Genomic DNA, 13,999 nt, shown 5'->3' with positions numbered 1-13,999 from the left:
GAATAAATAAAGCTTAAATATTGATGTGAGCTTAATTGGAAGATTAAGCCTCTTTTAATCACTGATATTGCCAAAATCTTTATAGTCACTAAACTAAATTTGGGAGCTTGCTTTTTGTGAATCAGATGCGTCAAAAATACTAACAGTTCTACGAGTTCTAACAGTTGATTGAGTTAGTTGAATCCAGCTAAGGAAAGAGATGGTGTCAGTTAGACAAATGCTGCCTAGTAGTACATCCAGTTGATGTTTTGACGTGTGAATATTGACATAGCAGCACTGTGTGTGTGCTCCCATGCAAGAGGAGGAAAGGAAAATTATTTTTTTTTAACTCTTTCTGTTTGTTTCCTTTGTCCTCTTTCTTTTCTTCATGCAAGTTGAAGAGACAAATAACAGGATTTTGTTGGTTTTCAATGGTTATTATTTTCTTTCTCTTGGTGTAATTCATATAGGTTCCTCAAGGTGTCCTTGAAAGGGGCAAATCACTTACAATAAATATAACTGGGAAGGCTGGAGCAAATCTGGACATCTTGGTAGAGAACATGGGCCGAGTCAACTTTGGTAGATACAATAATGACTTTAAAGTAAGTAAAATCAATTGAGTTACTGGATTACGGTGGCTTTTCCACAGGTTAAAACGTAGTGGGTTAGAAAGAGCAAAAGGATCAGGATTACACAGCTGTAACTTTACCTGAAAATATAATAACTACTCAGTAGTTTTTATTTGAGTTTTTCCAGTCACCGAAATCAAAGTGCAATTTAAAAACTGACAGACATCTTTTAATTTTTTTTTATTGGTTCACTTATGTTGTCAGCCGAAGCGTTGCCCACAAGACTTTCAGACTGAGATGAGCGTGTAGCTAGCATTTGAAAATGTGCAAAGCTGTTTGGATAAACTCCAAAAATGCGTTGGAAATCAGGTTAAGTCTTGGTTGTACTTCAAGGCTTGTGAATCCCGAGGTTGTATTTGTGTGTGTGCATGTACACACACACACACACACACACTTTTGTGTCTCTTCCCATGTCCCATTTCGTTTGTCAGCAGCGTACCCTTGCAATATTTGCAGTGTGTCTAGAAAAGGCTGTCTCATGAGCACCTTTCCATGCAAAATTGCCAGTTCAGATTTGGACTGATCAGGTGTTAAAGATAATTATCAGAAAGCTTCTGAATGCTTCTGGGTCCATGCTACACTTTGTGACTGTCACCTACCCACATGAGTGGCTGTGGTGGGTTGACCTTGGCTGGGTACCAGGTGCTCACCAAGCCACTCTACCACTCCTCCTCCATGAACAGGATGGGGAGAAAATACAATGAAAAGCTGGTGGGTTGAGATGAGGACAGGGAGGTCACTCAGCAATTACCATCAGGGGCAAAACAGACTTGACCTGGGGAAATTGATTTAATTTATTGCCAGTTAAACAGAGTAAGATAATGAGAAATAAGAACAAATCTGAAAAACACCTTCCCCCCACCCCTCCCTTCTTCCCAGGCTCAACTTCACTCCTGACTCTTCTGCCTCCTTCCACTGAGAGGTGCAGGGGGATGGGGAACAGAGGATGTGGTCAGTTGATAACAATCTCAGCTGCTCCTTCCTCCTCACATTCTTTCCTGCTCCAGCATGGTGTCCCACCCACAGGGTATAGTCCTTCATTAACTTCTCCAATATGGGCTCTTCCCATGGATGCAGGTCAAGAACTACTCCAGCACGAGTCCTTTCCATGGGCTGCAGTCCTTCAGAAACAGGCTGCTCCAGCACAGGTCCCCCAAAAGGTCACAGCTCCTGCCAGAAAACCTGCTCCTGCGTGGGTTCCTCTCCACTGGCTACAGCTCCTGCTAGAAGCGTGCTCCAGCATGGGCTCTCCACAGGCTACAGCTTTTTTCAGGGCATATGCACCTGTTCCAGTGTGGGGTTCTCCCCAAGCTGCAGGGTGGATATTTGCTCCACTACGGACCTCCATAGGCTGCAGGGCGACAACCTGTGTCGCTATGGTCTTGACAGTGGGTTGCAAGGGAATCTCTGCTCCAGCACCTGGAGCATCTTCTCCCCCTCCTTCACTGACTTTGCTGTCTGCAGGGCTGTTTCTCTCCCGTTTTTTCTCACTCCTCTCTCACAGCTAGCTACGTGGTGGTTTTGTTGCGTTTATTTATGTATTTAATAACAGGCCAGGTGATAAGGAAGCCTATGTGCTTAGTGCTAAATTAAGGTAACAGAATAGAGGGTTAGAGGCTGGATTTGGGAGGTGCTCAATGTTGCTGTGGTTTAGCCGAAATTCACACTTATACCAGGGTTTCAACCTGTTAAAGATTTAAGAGTGAAAGCAAGTTTAGGAGACACATTCTTTGTGAGAATAATCCTCTAAAAGCAGCATCCCTCCGTGTGGAAGAGGCAGCCTTTCTTGGGTAACTTTGTAAAACATGCATTGCTTCTTCTCATAGAATCCCTCCCTCGCGCTGTTCTTGTGTTGATTTTGAAAGCTGGGATTAACCTTGGGTTTTAGCTATTTTGTGCTTTCAAAAATAACTTCAGGGAAAGAGGTTCCTACCTTGTGAATTCTTGCATTTTTAAGCAAATAGGGTAGCTTTTCTGGGTTTTTTTTGATGTTTTTTTTAATAGCATTTTTTAGCTTGAAATTGAGCTAGCCACCTAGCTTTTGGGAAAGAATCTTAAAAGAGTTTTGGTTTTAAAACATCCTGCTGATCTAAGTCTTGTTGTTGAAGGACACAAAGGAAGGAAGAGTGTGGTTTCTGTTTTTTCTTTTTTTTTTTTTTTTTTTTTTTTTACATACTCACTGCCACCTAGATCTTTGTTTTGCTTGGGAAATTTATATCCATATCTGGACTGTTGAATATGCATTCTTATGCAGACCAAAGTAAGAATGCTTAGTACTTCATCTCACTTGAAAAATCACGCCATTCATAGTGCCTAAAGATGGGCTTAGGGAGGCAAATCAGAAAGTTTGGGCTAACGTTATGTTGCATTACTTCAATTGATCGCTAGACAGTAAAGTCTAGGTTGTATGGAAAAGTTTTGCCACTTAACTCTGTGCAGATATTTTAGTTTGATATAAGAGAAACAAGTTCCTCTTCTGTAAAGTGGGTGCCTAGGTAAAGAAGAGAAAACCAATTGGTGCTTGTACTGATGATGAGTCAGTGCCATGCTTACTAGACATCAGAACAGACACACGACATAGTATTAGGCCATTGAAAATGTGGTTTTGCTTGTTCCTGTTCGACATGTGGTGTTTGCAACAGAACTTAAGTTGCACTGAAAAACAGCTTCTATACAGTGTCTATTCAACCAATTATATGGATGTAGCAGCATTGGTTTAAAATCAACCCCTTGCATTGCACTGAAACACAACTTCAGAAACTATTATTATAACACAATTAGGACATGTGCAGGGGTCACTTAATGTTCCTTTCACTCTTAAATCATGAGCTTGCCTTGCTTTTGCATTCATTGTGCACGTGCCCTGGTGTGCTGCACACGTGGTTCCATAGAAATGAAACAGGACTCCGTGGGCTTGAAGCTGACTGTAAGCTTAAAGTATTTCACTGAATCAGGGTCACAAAGCATGTGCCTTGATTTTGTGATACTGTATCTTAGCTGTAGAAGATTTGTAGGAAGTAAATACTGCTTTCTCCGCTATTGTGCAGGTTAATGTCTTGGGTTAGTGACTCAGTGTTACCAGATATCTTGATGGTATCTCAAACATATGCTATTCAGTGCTTTTTCTGCTTTTTGTTTAAGCCCCAGGTTTTGGAATCAAGCAAAACAGATATTTTCACAGTTACGGGAAAAAAGTTTGACAAAAAAAAAACCAAACCCTTGGGCATCAGTGAAAGCTCAAAACATTGAAGAGGAACAGATCTTCCACAGAGAATAAACGAAACCGTTTATTCTTAAGCAAAGTTTGTAACTTGGTGAAGACCAGATGCTTGTTTTTTTCATACAGAGATTGGCAGCTGTTGCAAGTAGTTTGATTCAGTTTTTATTCCTGACTGATTTATAGTTGCAGCCAAGTAACTTCAATAACATGAAGCTAAATATGTTATGTGTTAGTGTTTTGTTTTGGTGTTTTTTTTCTCCTCCTAGGGTCTAGTTTCAAATTTAACTCTTGATGAAGACATACTTGTTGAATGGGAAATGTATCCTCTAGACATAGATGGAGCAGTGAACCGTGACATTAATGGCCATGTTGACCTACCAAAGAGATCTGTTGGCAATCCACTGAGTTATGAAGCACCTACTTTTTACACTGGTAGACTGTCAATTCCTGGAGGGATTCCAGACTGGCCTCAGGACACCTATGTCAAGTTCCCTGGCTGGACAAAGGTACAACTTTTGCTGTAAAAACTGCTGTAAAGTCCACTCGGAAAGCACTGAAACTTCTATGGACAATCAAAGTCCACCTCTCTTGGATGGGTAGAAGTTGGTTGTAGTGGTGGAGTGTCTCAAATATATTTAAACAACTAGGAAATTGATTCCTTGCTTTAAGTAAATCTGGAGATAAACCATTAAGAGAAGGAAAACACACTCAGAAGATACCTGGTATTGGTCTAGAAAGTGCCCATGGGTACAGATCCAATGCATGGAAGATGTTAGTGCTTGTCTTCTGGAGGCTACCTGCACCTGGACTGAATGGATCAGAGAGCACTGCTGTGAGAAGCTTGTGGGCATATCTCTGTTAATGGGAACTTCTTATGGGCCTGGAGCATAGCTAGAGCAGCAAAGAGTGAGTTTTCACAGTGCCATGTTTGTAACAGCCAGCACGCAGGATGGGCAAGGACCAGCTCAACTAGCTGGTGCACAGAGGGCAGAATGTGTGCACTGAAGTGCCACTCCTCTTGGAAACCTAAGCATTTAAGTCCAGGCTTCAGGGAAGTGCCTGTGTTAGATAGCAAAATTATTCCTTTCTGAAACAATTAATTTACTGCTATTAAAATAGAGTAGGAGAAGGAGTTGCTCGTGGCCTCTCTACAGTACTGTAGTGGTTAAAGCACTTCCCAATATGCAGTGATTCATGGCAGGCACTTAGTGTTACTGAGCTTGGATGAGGAAGTCTGATTTAGTCCCTGTTCCTATATATGTGTCTATCTTACAAAGTCACTGAATAAAATCCAAAAAATAGCTTTTTACACAGGAACTGGAATCTGAGACTTTTGCAGTAAATTTTGTGACCCAATGAATCGTAAATCTTCAGGAAGCGAGATGACAATACCTGCCTGTTGGCAAACTCATCTTTGAAATGGCAAATGAGTCCAAGAAGTCTCATGTACTGGTGGGAATCTTTTTTCTCTGATCTACCAAACACAGAAACCTGTTTTACGTAGTTTGTACACCCTCTAAAACAGTCAAGGTGAAGAGATCCCAGACAAACTGTAAGTAGGGTTATTGAATCGATCCTTCAAGCTTTACATGAATTGGACCAAAGTTTTAAATAAGATACCTAGGAGTACTAAGATTGAGGTGATAGTGCGTGTGGAAACTGAGACTTCCAGATAACTTTACCAATGAGAAATACCTTTAAGGCAGAAGGCCATAAGGGTTTAAATTCCACCTGGGTCCCGCCGAATCTGGGTCTTAATTCCTTCAGTGGCACTGTATAAATTGCTGATGCCAAGGTGCGGAGAGGGACTTTTAATAAAAACCCACCTGGTTTGAGTAGTTGGAAAACCATGGAAACAACACTTACCAAGAAAACATGTAATTCTAATGATCATCTTGCCTTTGCATATTAAGATGAAGAATATGGCATGGTGGATTGCCTGGAAGAAGGGTGGAGCATTAACAGTCATGACCTATGTTGTAGCTCGCTTGCCTTCAGTGGTTTCTAAAGCCTTCACTATTAATAAAACTTCCTCTACCCTTGCTTGAGGAAGCACAATGCCCTTAAGCGTAGATGGCCCTGAATGTACGTTTAGATTTATTTGGCTGCTTTTCTTCAGCAGAAATGAGGATTTGGAGTCAGAACTGTTCTTGATTTCTTTGGAATCATAGGTTTTGGTTGCTGACCCTACTAAAGGAAATCTTGTAACTGAAGACAGAGATTCCCCCTCCTTTATTTTGTCTAGGGCATATGTACTGGTAGTGTGTATAGTGGTGTGATTTGCTGGTTTAGGGCATACAAATTCCTGAGTGTGCAGTCTTTAGGGACTGCAATGTTAATAAGGACAGTTTCGAATTGAGAAACTGAGTTCATAACTTTACTGGAAAAATGAGTTGCAACCAGTGACTGATTCAGATCAGAAACGGCGACCTGCCTGATCATACCTGCTGCGTTAGAACTCTAATGCAGTTGATTCCTACAGTAAACTCCTACTTCCCCCAGGATTACAGTCACTCTCTGTAGTATGTAGGCTACTGTCTGGTGGGTACACTCACTAATTTATGTCGTAGTGGGGAAGGTTGCATTAATGCCATGTTTTCTTCTAAAACTACCACAGCAGCAGAGTAGCGAGCTTTAATAAATAGCTCTTCCCTTGCCTTTTAATACAGCAAAAACAAGCTATGAAGATAAACTCAATTAAAAAAAAAACTAAAAGAAAAAGGAAAGTTTGAGGTCAAAGTTTATTAGCACCTCGGCAGAACTGTACAAGATAGGAATCTTATACCCGGGAAGTGAATAGAGAGCTGAAATAACTCACGTGCATTTACACGTGTACCAACTTATTATAAAATTTCTCTTGCAAGATTCATAAGGCCTGTTTTCCTAAATACTTGCAAAAGAAAACACAAGAAAAATACCTCCAAAGCGTCTTGAACAGCAACACTCATTATATTACAATTGTGCTTCTGTAAATCCTTTAAAAGTATTATTCAGATATCCCAGAAAATTGTAGAAATGACCAAGAGTGCAGTAAAAGTCCTTACTTTCCACTGATTCAGACTATTTTATTATTTTTATCACTGCACATCAACGCCATGAGTTAGCTTCTTTTCCTCTATATTCTGATTACCAAAGGCCAAAGCAGGAGGGAAAACACAGATGCAGTTATCTGTTCCCATCCCTCTTCTTGTCCACTGAACTCTCGTCTGACATATGGTGAAAAGACATTTAGGAGGAGTAAAAGCAAATTATTTACCCAAATGAGCTGTATATCCTCCCTTATGTCTTGTTTAATGAACTAAGATTCAGCTCAACTCAGTAGAGTCCATTTACAGTTTTACAGAACATTCTGCAACTCACCAATACATAGACTAGATAGATAGACAGACTTTTGGAAAAATCTGCATTTGTTTCACTTCAGTGTGTCTGTTTTGTGGTGTATAAATGACTGGTCTGGCTTTTTTCTTTTCCTTTTGCCCAATTTTGTTTTATCTTTTGAACTTAAGGTCTTATTTATTATTTTAGAACAGTATTTTGTGTTAGCAGTTCTGGCCACCTCCACAATAAAAATAATTTAAAGAGTTTGTATGGCATGTTAACCACAACTTCATTGAACTTAAATTAATGCTCGCAGAGCCCCAAAGATTTTAATGCTTGTAGGTAACTGCACCAAAATACAGTACTCTCTTGAAGTGTGATTTCACATGTTCTTTTGTTGATTGAGCTATTACAAGTATAATAGACATCTGAATTTCATGTGTCTAGACAAGCTGTATCTTTTTCATGAAATCATGCAACATGAAGGGGCTACCAAGATAATGTAGTCTTATGCTTGTACAGACAGCCACAACAGAATTAGGGTCTGTTTTTTTTCTTTTCTGAGTTCTTTCTCCTTTTAACAATCAGCTTCAAGCAAATAGGGTTTTCAGTTTTGCTTTCGTCTGAAATTTGGTGCAAAATTCAGTGCCAGGAACCTGCAATTCCATTTTCCTAAGAATTGTCATATTTGGAATTACTGCAGTATTTGACCACTTTCTTTTTAAATATTAATGATGGCTTTAACTCATCAGGGAATTTAGATTCTTTTGACTGTCATTAGCACTTTCTTGAACAGATTTTTTTTTTATCCTTGTGTTCTATCAAACTGGATAACGGAGGAAATTCAGTTACTATGTGAAGAGCGTTATTCTTAAAGCTATTTCATCATTTTATCGCTGTCAAATTATTAAAATGTCATTTTTTTTTCTTTCTGCCTTAACAGGGACAAATTTGGATCAATGGCTTTAATCTTGGTCGCTACTGGCCGGCCCGTGGTCCTCAGCTGACCCTTTTCGTTCCCAGGAATATACTTGTTTCATCGGTGCCAAACAACATAACAGTGTTGGAGCTGGAGTGTTCTCCTTGCAGCACCCGAGCATGCGAGATAGAATTTGTAGACAAACCTAGTATCAATGCAACAACACAGTATGAAAATGATGCCCCCCAACTCTTTGTTAGAGACACGTGGCTGAACCATCTATAATAATTTGAGTATTTTCTTATCTTCCCCCAATTTGCTTCCCTTTTCCTCAAACCATACTTCCCTTTTTTAAAGACTCAGTGTTTATCAGTAAGTTGTTTAGCTGAGGCAACTTCTTAAATTCCTCAAATTCCTGCCAGATTTAAATACTGACATTCTCTGAAAAAAATAAAAGCTCTAGCTTTAGAATTTGCTTTGGACTGTAAAATTTAACTCAACTGGAAGATAATGTTCCTATCAGTCTAGTAAAAATGTAGTCCTTGTAGCAGCTTATATTACAGGAACCGTCGTACGCTTTTCTTTTTTTACCATGTTTTGCAACTGGAGAGGAGCCTGCAAAAGGAGTGCACAGTCTCGCTAGCTTGCTGTTTATTCACATGGGCTGGTAGGTCAGAGCTGCCAAGAGACTAGACGCTTTCAGCTGATTTTATCATCTGGTTACTATCAGTAGTCTGAAGAGGCTCACTGCCAATGTTGGGCAGACCTCAATTTTTTCACCCCTGTGCAAGTGACCTTAGAAAAATTTCTATTGGTTTCTCACAGGAGCAGTGAGAAGAACTGTGAAAGAAAGCACTGAAATACAAGCTGGTCCGAACAGGAGTAGTGTGGAGGCACCTTGTAGTCCGCGTCTGTCCCCTCTTGGAAAGCCAATTTACTGCTTCCCAACTTATGCTATCTTTGAAGACTTTAAGTTGATAAGTACAAGGACTATGTAAAACTTAGGCTGTTTTGGTTGGACCATAGCCTCTGATTAACCTGCCTGCAGAATTTAGTCTTAAAATGAGCCACATTTCCTTTTAATGGATCCTATTTATTTTCTCTTTTTTTTTTTTTTCTCTCCACTTTAATGGACTTGGAGTACTTGTTTTTCATAGGCCAGCACCTTGGAAGTGGAAGGCTAAAGTTAAAGAACTTTAGTTCTCTTTTAGTCATTAATTCACATCTTCTATTTTGTTCCAGTAAATTGATGATTTTTGTAAGGGCCTGGTATTTGCAAAGATGGGCAATCTCTGTCAGTAAAACTGACTTTCTACAATAGACTGAGTTGTCTCATTGATTCTAATGGGTTTGGTGTCAATCATGCAAACTCCTTGGTGAGATTTAAACAACAAAAGATTAAGATAATGGAATCAAGTATTTTCATAATCTGTGGTTTGTTTCTTTGATTTTTGTCTGATATTATTAAAATGGTTCTTTAAAGATTAAATCCTCCCTGTGCTTGCTTGGGAAGGGAAAAAGGGGATGAGGTAGAGTTATGAGGAGTTACAGCATAAGGGAGAAATGAGGTTGTAAAGTCTCTATGGAGAAGCAGTTCTTCTTGGTGTCTCATTTGTTTTCTGTGGTATGAAGATTTGTGCAAAGTAAAGCAAAACAAAGTAGTTGTGACAGGCTGTGTGGACCCCAGAGGTGCCACCCTTTTCTGAGATGGCCAATGCAAAAACTTATTTCTTCTCAGCTGATAAGGACTACTACTGTCACCTGAGGAGCGAGCGAAAAGGACCACCACTCCCTTGAGTATCTACATCTCTGCTATGTCTGATGCGTATGATGGGCTTTCAAACCAGACACATGTGGTTTACCTGAGCCAGAGAGCTGCTACTCTTTAAATTCTCACCTCACATGCAAAATCTAATGGCTGGGGACTGTGTGTTCAGTACCTGACACACTTCATTCTTGGAATAAAGTGGTCTGCCCTGACCCTAAATTTTTTTTTTTTTTTTTTTCTTGGCACAGTCCCTATTCAGACCCTGGAACATGCTCTGCAGTCGGTTTATTATGAAGTATTAATTACCTCAGAGCCAGGCCTTGAATGTAAGGAATGGAACAGAGTTAGTTTCATACCGGTTGTGGGTTTTGTGGCTTGAAGTGTGCAGAATGACAGTACTATTTAGGTATTATTCCTACAACAGTTCAGTGTTTTAACAGCCAGGAGTATTTTTAATTTTTATGGCAGTTAAGTGCTGTGAGGGGAGTGGAACTCCTGGCGCTCATTCTGACTTCATTTTGTTTTACGTCGTAGTTGTGAAAATGTAGTGTAATTGATGAGACTTCACTTTTTGCCACAACTCTGTAATATTCCAAGCAGAAAGGCTTTGCATCAAGGATTACAAACATGCATCTGGTTAGATATAAGACTAACAAGAACAACATGAAAAAAAAAGAGCGTAAGGTTTTTCAAGTAGGGCTTAGATAGCTTGATTAACACACCGGCGTGTTTTCTGCTTTCAGTGAAGTGTTCTCTTGTTTACAGAAAGGAACTGAAAGTTGAAGCCCTGATTCCTAATTCTGATCTACCTACATGAAAACACTGCTAGAGGTTGCCAAGCAGTGCAGTATTTATTTGAGTATGCAGAAGGGAGGCCTCTGTGGCACAGGGCCTCCACAGTACAGCGCTACTAAGAAGAACCTGTTGCCGCTTGCTGCTGCTTTACCCAAGGATGCGTCTGTAGGTGCTGCAGGAGGGTGTTCTGCCCTGTAAATGTCTCATACTGGGTTGCTGTGCCCACACCACTGCTGATGCTATGTGGCTGGGGCTTACCCTAGGTTTCCTAGCTTTGGCGTGCAGTCCTCCTCAGACCAAGTATATGGTGCAAAATGGGACCGCTTTGTCATTTTGCTCCTTTGCAGTCTTGAGCAGGTCAGTTGTTTTAATCTATCCTCAAATGTGGTTCTATCGTCTGTGTCCAGGGGTAGAAATGAAATCAGCAGAGAACCTTCTGACTGAAGACCAAATGCATAGGAGAAGAGGGGTGTGAGGATTTAGCTGGCTCACCTTGACCAAGTTTCAATTTGGATTTGAAGGCCATGATGTGAAACCATTGTCAGACCCCTGGTTAGTATCTGCAGTGTAGCTGTGTGATCTGTTCCAGATGCTGGAACTCCATGGGATGGTCTGTCTGGAGCCAGCTTCTACTGAAGGCGTGGCAAGAAAGAATGTTCCTAATGCTAAAATTGTGGCTCCTCAAATGCTCCCTCCTGCCTGTCCTTGGGAATTTGGAAGTACTTTGCTGGCACAGTGTTCCCTGCCTTCAGCAGACCAGTGCAAACCCGGTGTTTGGTCAGAATTAGTGTGTAAAGAGAAGTGGAGATGTTACACTGGTCCCAGCTGGAAGGTAGGTGTGATCTTTACAGTTCTGTAGGGGAGCGCCATTTCAAATCTGCACCTAGAGTGTAGCTGTAGAGGCTCAGCTTAGCACAGATGGGGTTTTTTCAGCCATGGAGTGAGGTTTGTAAGCTTAGACTGTAATACTGCCTGCCCATGAATGAAGGCCTTTTAAATGTGATTACTTGGGATGAATGAGCAAATAGGTGAACATGAACTGGTGAATAGTGTGCAGTATATAGTTGAATTCTCTTTCTTAATCTACGTACAAGACTAGTCTTATATTCATAATATAATTCTCTTCCTAAGTGTTGACCAAAATTTCAGTCCCTGAATCACTTGAAACTTGACCGTGTCCATGCCTCTTTAGACTCACCATGCCCTTCGTAATTCACCTGTGCAGGTAGTTCTCCCTGTCTTTCTGCTCTCCCATCTCTCTGGGGATTCCACAGTGCCTGTGGCTTTCTTTCGCTGTTTTTTGATGAAATACTCGTTTCTTTGCACAGTTTGAATGCTTACGTGAGCCTGGCTCTAAAAATAGTCCTCCCAAGTGGACAGCAAACCCTATCCACCTGACAAATGTGTCAGGCATTCAGAAATGGCAATTACAGAAGAATCCTGTGTTTCACAGTGTGCTCTGAAGGAGCTGATACTGGATTATCCAGGCTGAGAAGGCAACCTGTTAACAAAACACTAAGTTTGGACTGCAAAGGGAAGAAATATACTCTCTTTGGATGGATTTGGTCACTTTGATATAGTTGGATGACTGACTAGACTGTTGCAGTCCCCTTCTAATCTCATTTCAGATATATTGAGATCACTGGGAACAGTAGCATCTCTCCATGTGTAAAATGGATATCCTGACAGTTTTCCTAGGATGCTCTTCCTGGAAATCCATCCATATTTGAGCAAATAGCTCGCAGTGCTGACAGATCCTAACCAGAGCCTCTGTCAGCAGCTTAGTTATTTACTGGGCATTGTTGCCTCTGTATCAGCAGGAAACTACTTGAAAATGTTTTTCTGTTACATGGCTTTGCAATCACTCATCTTCTTCCTTTTTTTTTTTTTTTGCTTGCAAATGCTCTAGCATAACTTCCCAAAGGAACTGCTGATTAATGTGCAGTCCCCACATTTTTGGTTTAATCTCTTTTTGCATGTATCTTTTCCAGACTGCAGACAGCATTTTAACAGGTAATAAAAGATGAAAGGTTTGTGAGAGATGATCTAGCCCTATGCCTCTCTTTCTGAAGCCAATGTTATCTGTGTCTAAAGTATTCCCAGTGTATTTGTGTAACCTGTTCTTCACAGTTTCCTGTGATGGAGACCTCACGCTTCCCTAGGCAAGCTCTTCCAGTGTTAGGAAGCTTGTCAACAGCTAATGGAAGTCTTCATTGCTGCATGCACACCAGTCACCAGTTTCACTGTTCACAGCCAACATGAAGTATGTCTTTGTGCTCTAAAACTGTTTCGTGCCCTCTCTGTTATCTTCTTACCTCCCTGATGGACTGGATTTACAGAAATTTTAAGAGGTGCAGAGCAACATGGAGAAGACTCATCAAGGATGTGAAAGGATGGTGAGGTCCTGAATGACCTGGTCCAGGTGCTGCAGCAGCTTTATTTGAAAGAAATTACTGAGTTGCCAGAAAGCTGTCTTGCAGGCCAGGACTTAAAAGCATGGTAGCCAGCCTCAAGGTCCTGTCTGGAAGATTTCATGACAAAGGGAACTGGAAGCTACAGAAGAATGATGTCTAATGGTTCTCCGTCAATGAGAAGGCAAAACTGTGCAGGAAGAGATGATCTTGAGACTTGATGCAAAGGGCTGAGTGGAAAAACGTTGGAAAAGATGTCATGGGGGATCTTTGTCATGCTTGTGCTGAATAAACTACGTATGTTTAAAAATCCCTTTTCAGAAGGTATTTTCTGTTGCTTGTTATGTTATCAAACATGGGAGTAGTGAACCAGAGTCCCTAGCTTTGGGGGAAGTCTTGAAGGGGTGTGTTACCTACAAGAGGTTTCACAGTTGCAGTGCTAATTTCAGGCCCTTGGTAATGCCATCCCCTTTCAGTAGGATTTGTGGCCAAGGAATCAGCAATGTATTCAAGAATTCCTGTTTCGGACTTCAGCACATACACCTGTCCCTCAGGAGCCAAGTATAGATAGGACTCCAAAGTCAGGGTCTTAGGAAGGTCCCACTTTTAACTCTGCAGTGCTGTAATGGGCAGCACAGTCTTGTTCATGGAACTCCCCAGCATGCGTTCAGAGCAGGCTCTGCAAGCGTCTTGTTAAGATCAGTATCTTGCACTTTGGTAACACGCTTACAGCTGCATGACCGTAACTTAGCCTTTTTAATTTTTTTTTTTTTTTGTTGGTAGACAAGGGGAAAAAAGACTCCCTAATGGAACTGTGAATTGAGTTTGAAACTCCAACAGAAAGGGCCTTTGTTAAGTAGAGTAGATCTGTTGAATATTGGTGCAAATTCAGTAGGAAAATGCAGCCAGTATCTATGGTTTGAAACAATTTTGCTGTTAAGTTTCTTCAGTCCTTCTAAG

The 13,999-nt window shown here is 40.8% G+C and overlaps 1 protein-coding gene across 1 annotated transcript in view; it reads left to right on the top strand.

Moving 5' to 3' along the window:
* Positions 1-13,319, top strand: part of GLB1 (galactosidase beta 1) — a 52,103-nt gene extending 38,784 nt beyond the window's left edge. The window contains exons 14-16 of the mRNA XM_063325398.1: positions 450-581; positions 4,095-4,334; positions 8,090-13,319. Coding sequence (XP_063181468.1) covers positions 450-581; positions 4,095-4,334; positions 8,090-8,350 — 633 coding nt within the window. The 3' untranslated portion in view covers positions 8,351-13,319. The remainder of the gene's footprint in view (positions 1-449; positions 582-4,094; positions 4,335-8,089) is intronic.
* The last annotated feature ends 680 nt before the right edge of the window (positions 13,320-13,999 follow it).

The sequence above is a fragment of the Chroicocephalus ridibundus genome, chromosome 2 (assembly GCF_963924245.1).
Source record: "Chroicocephalus ridibundus chromosome 2, bChrRid1.1, whole genome shotgun sequence".
Lineage (NCBI taxonomy): Eukaryota > Metazoa > Chordata > Aves > Charadriiformes > Laridae > Chroicocephalus > Chroicocephalus ridibundus.
This window is presented reverse-complemented; position numbering and strand designations above follow the sequence as displayed.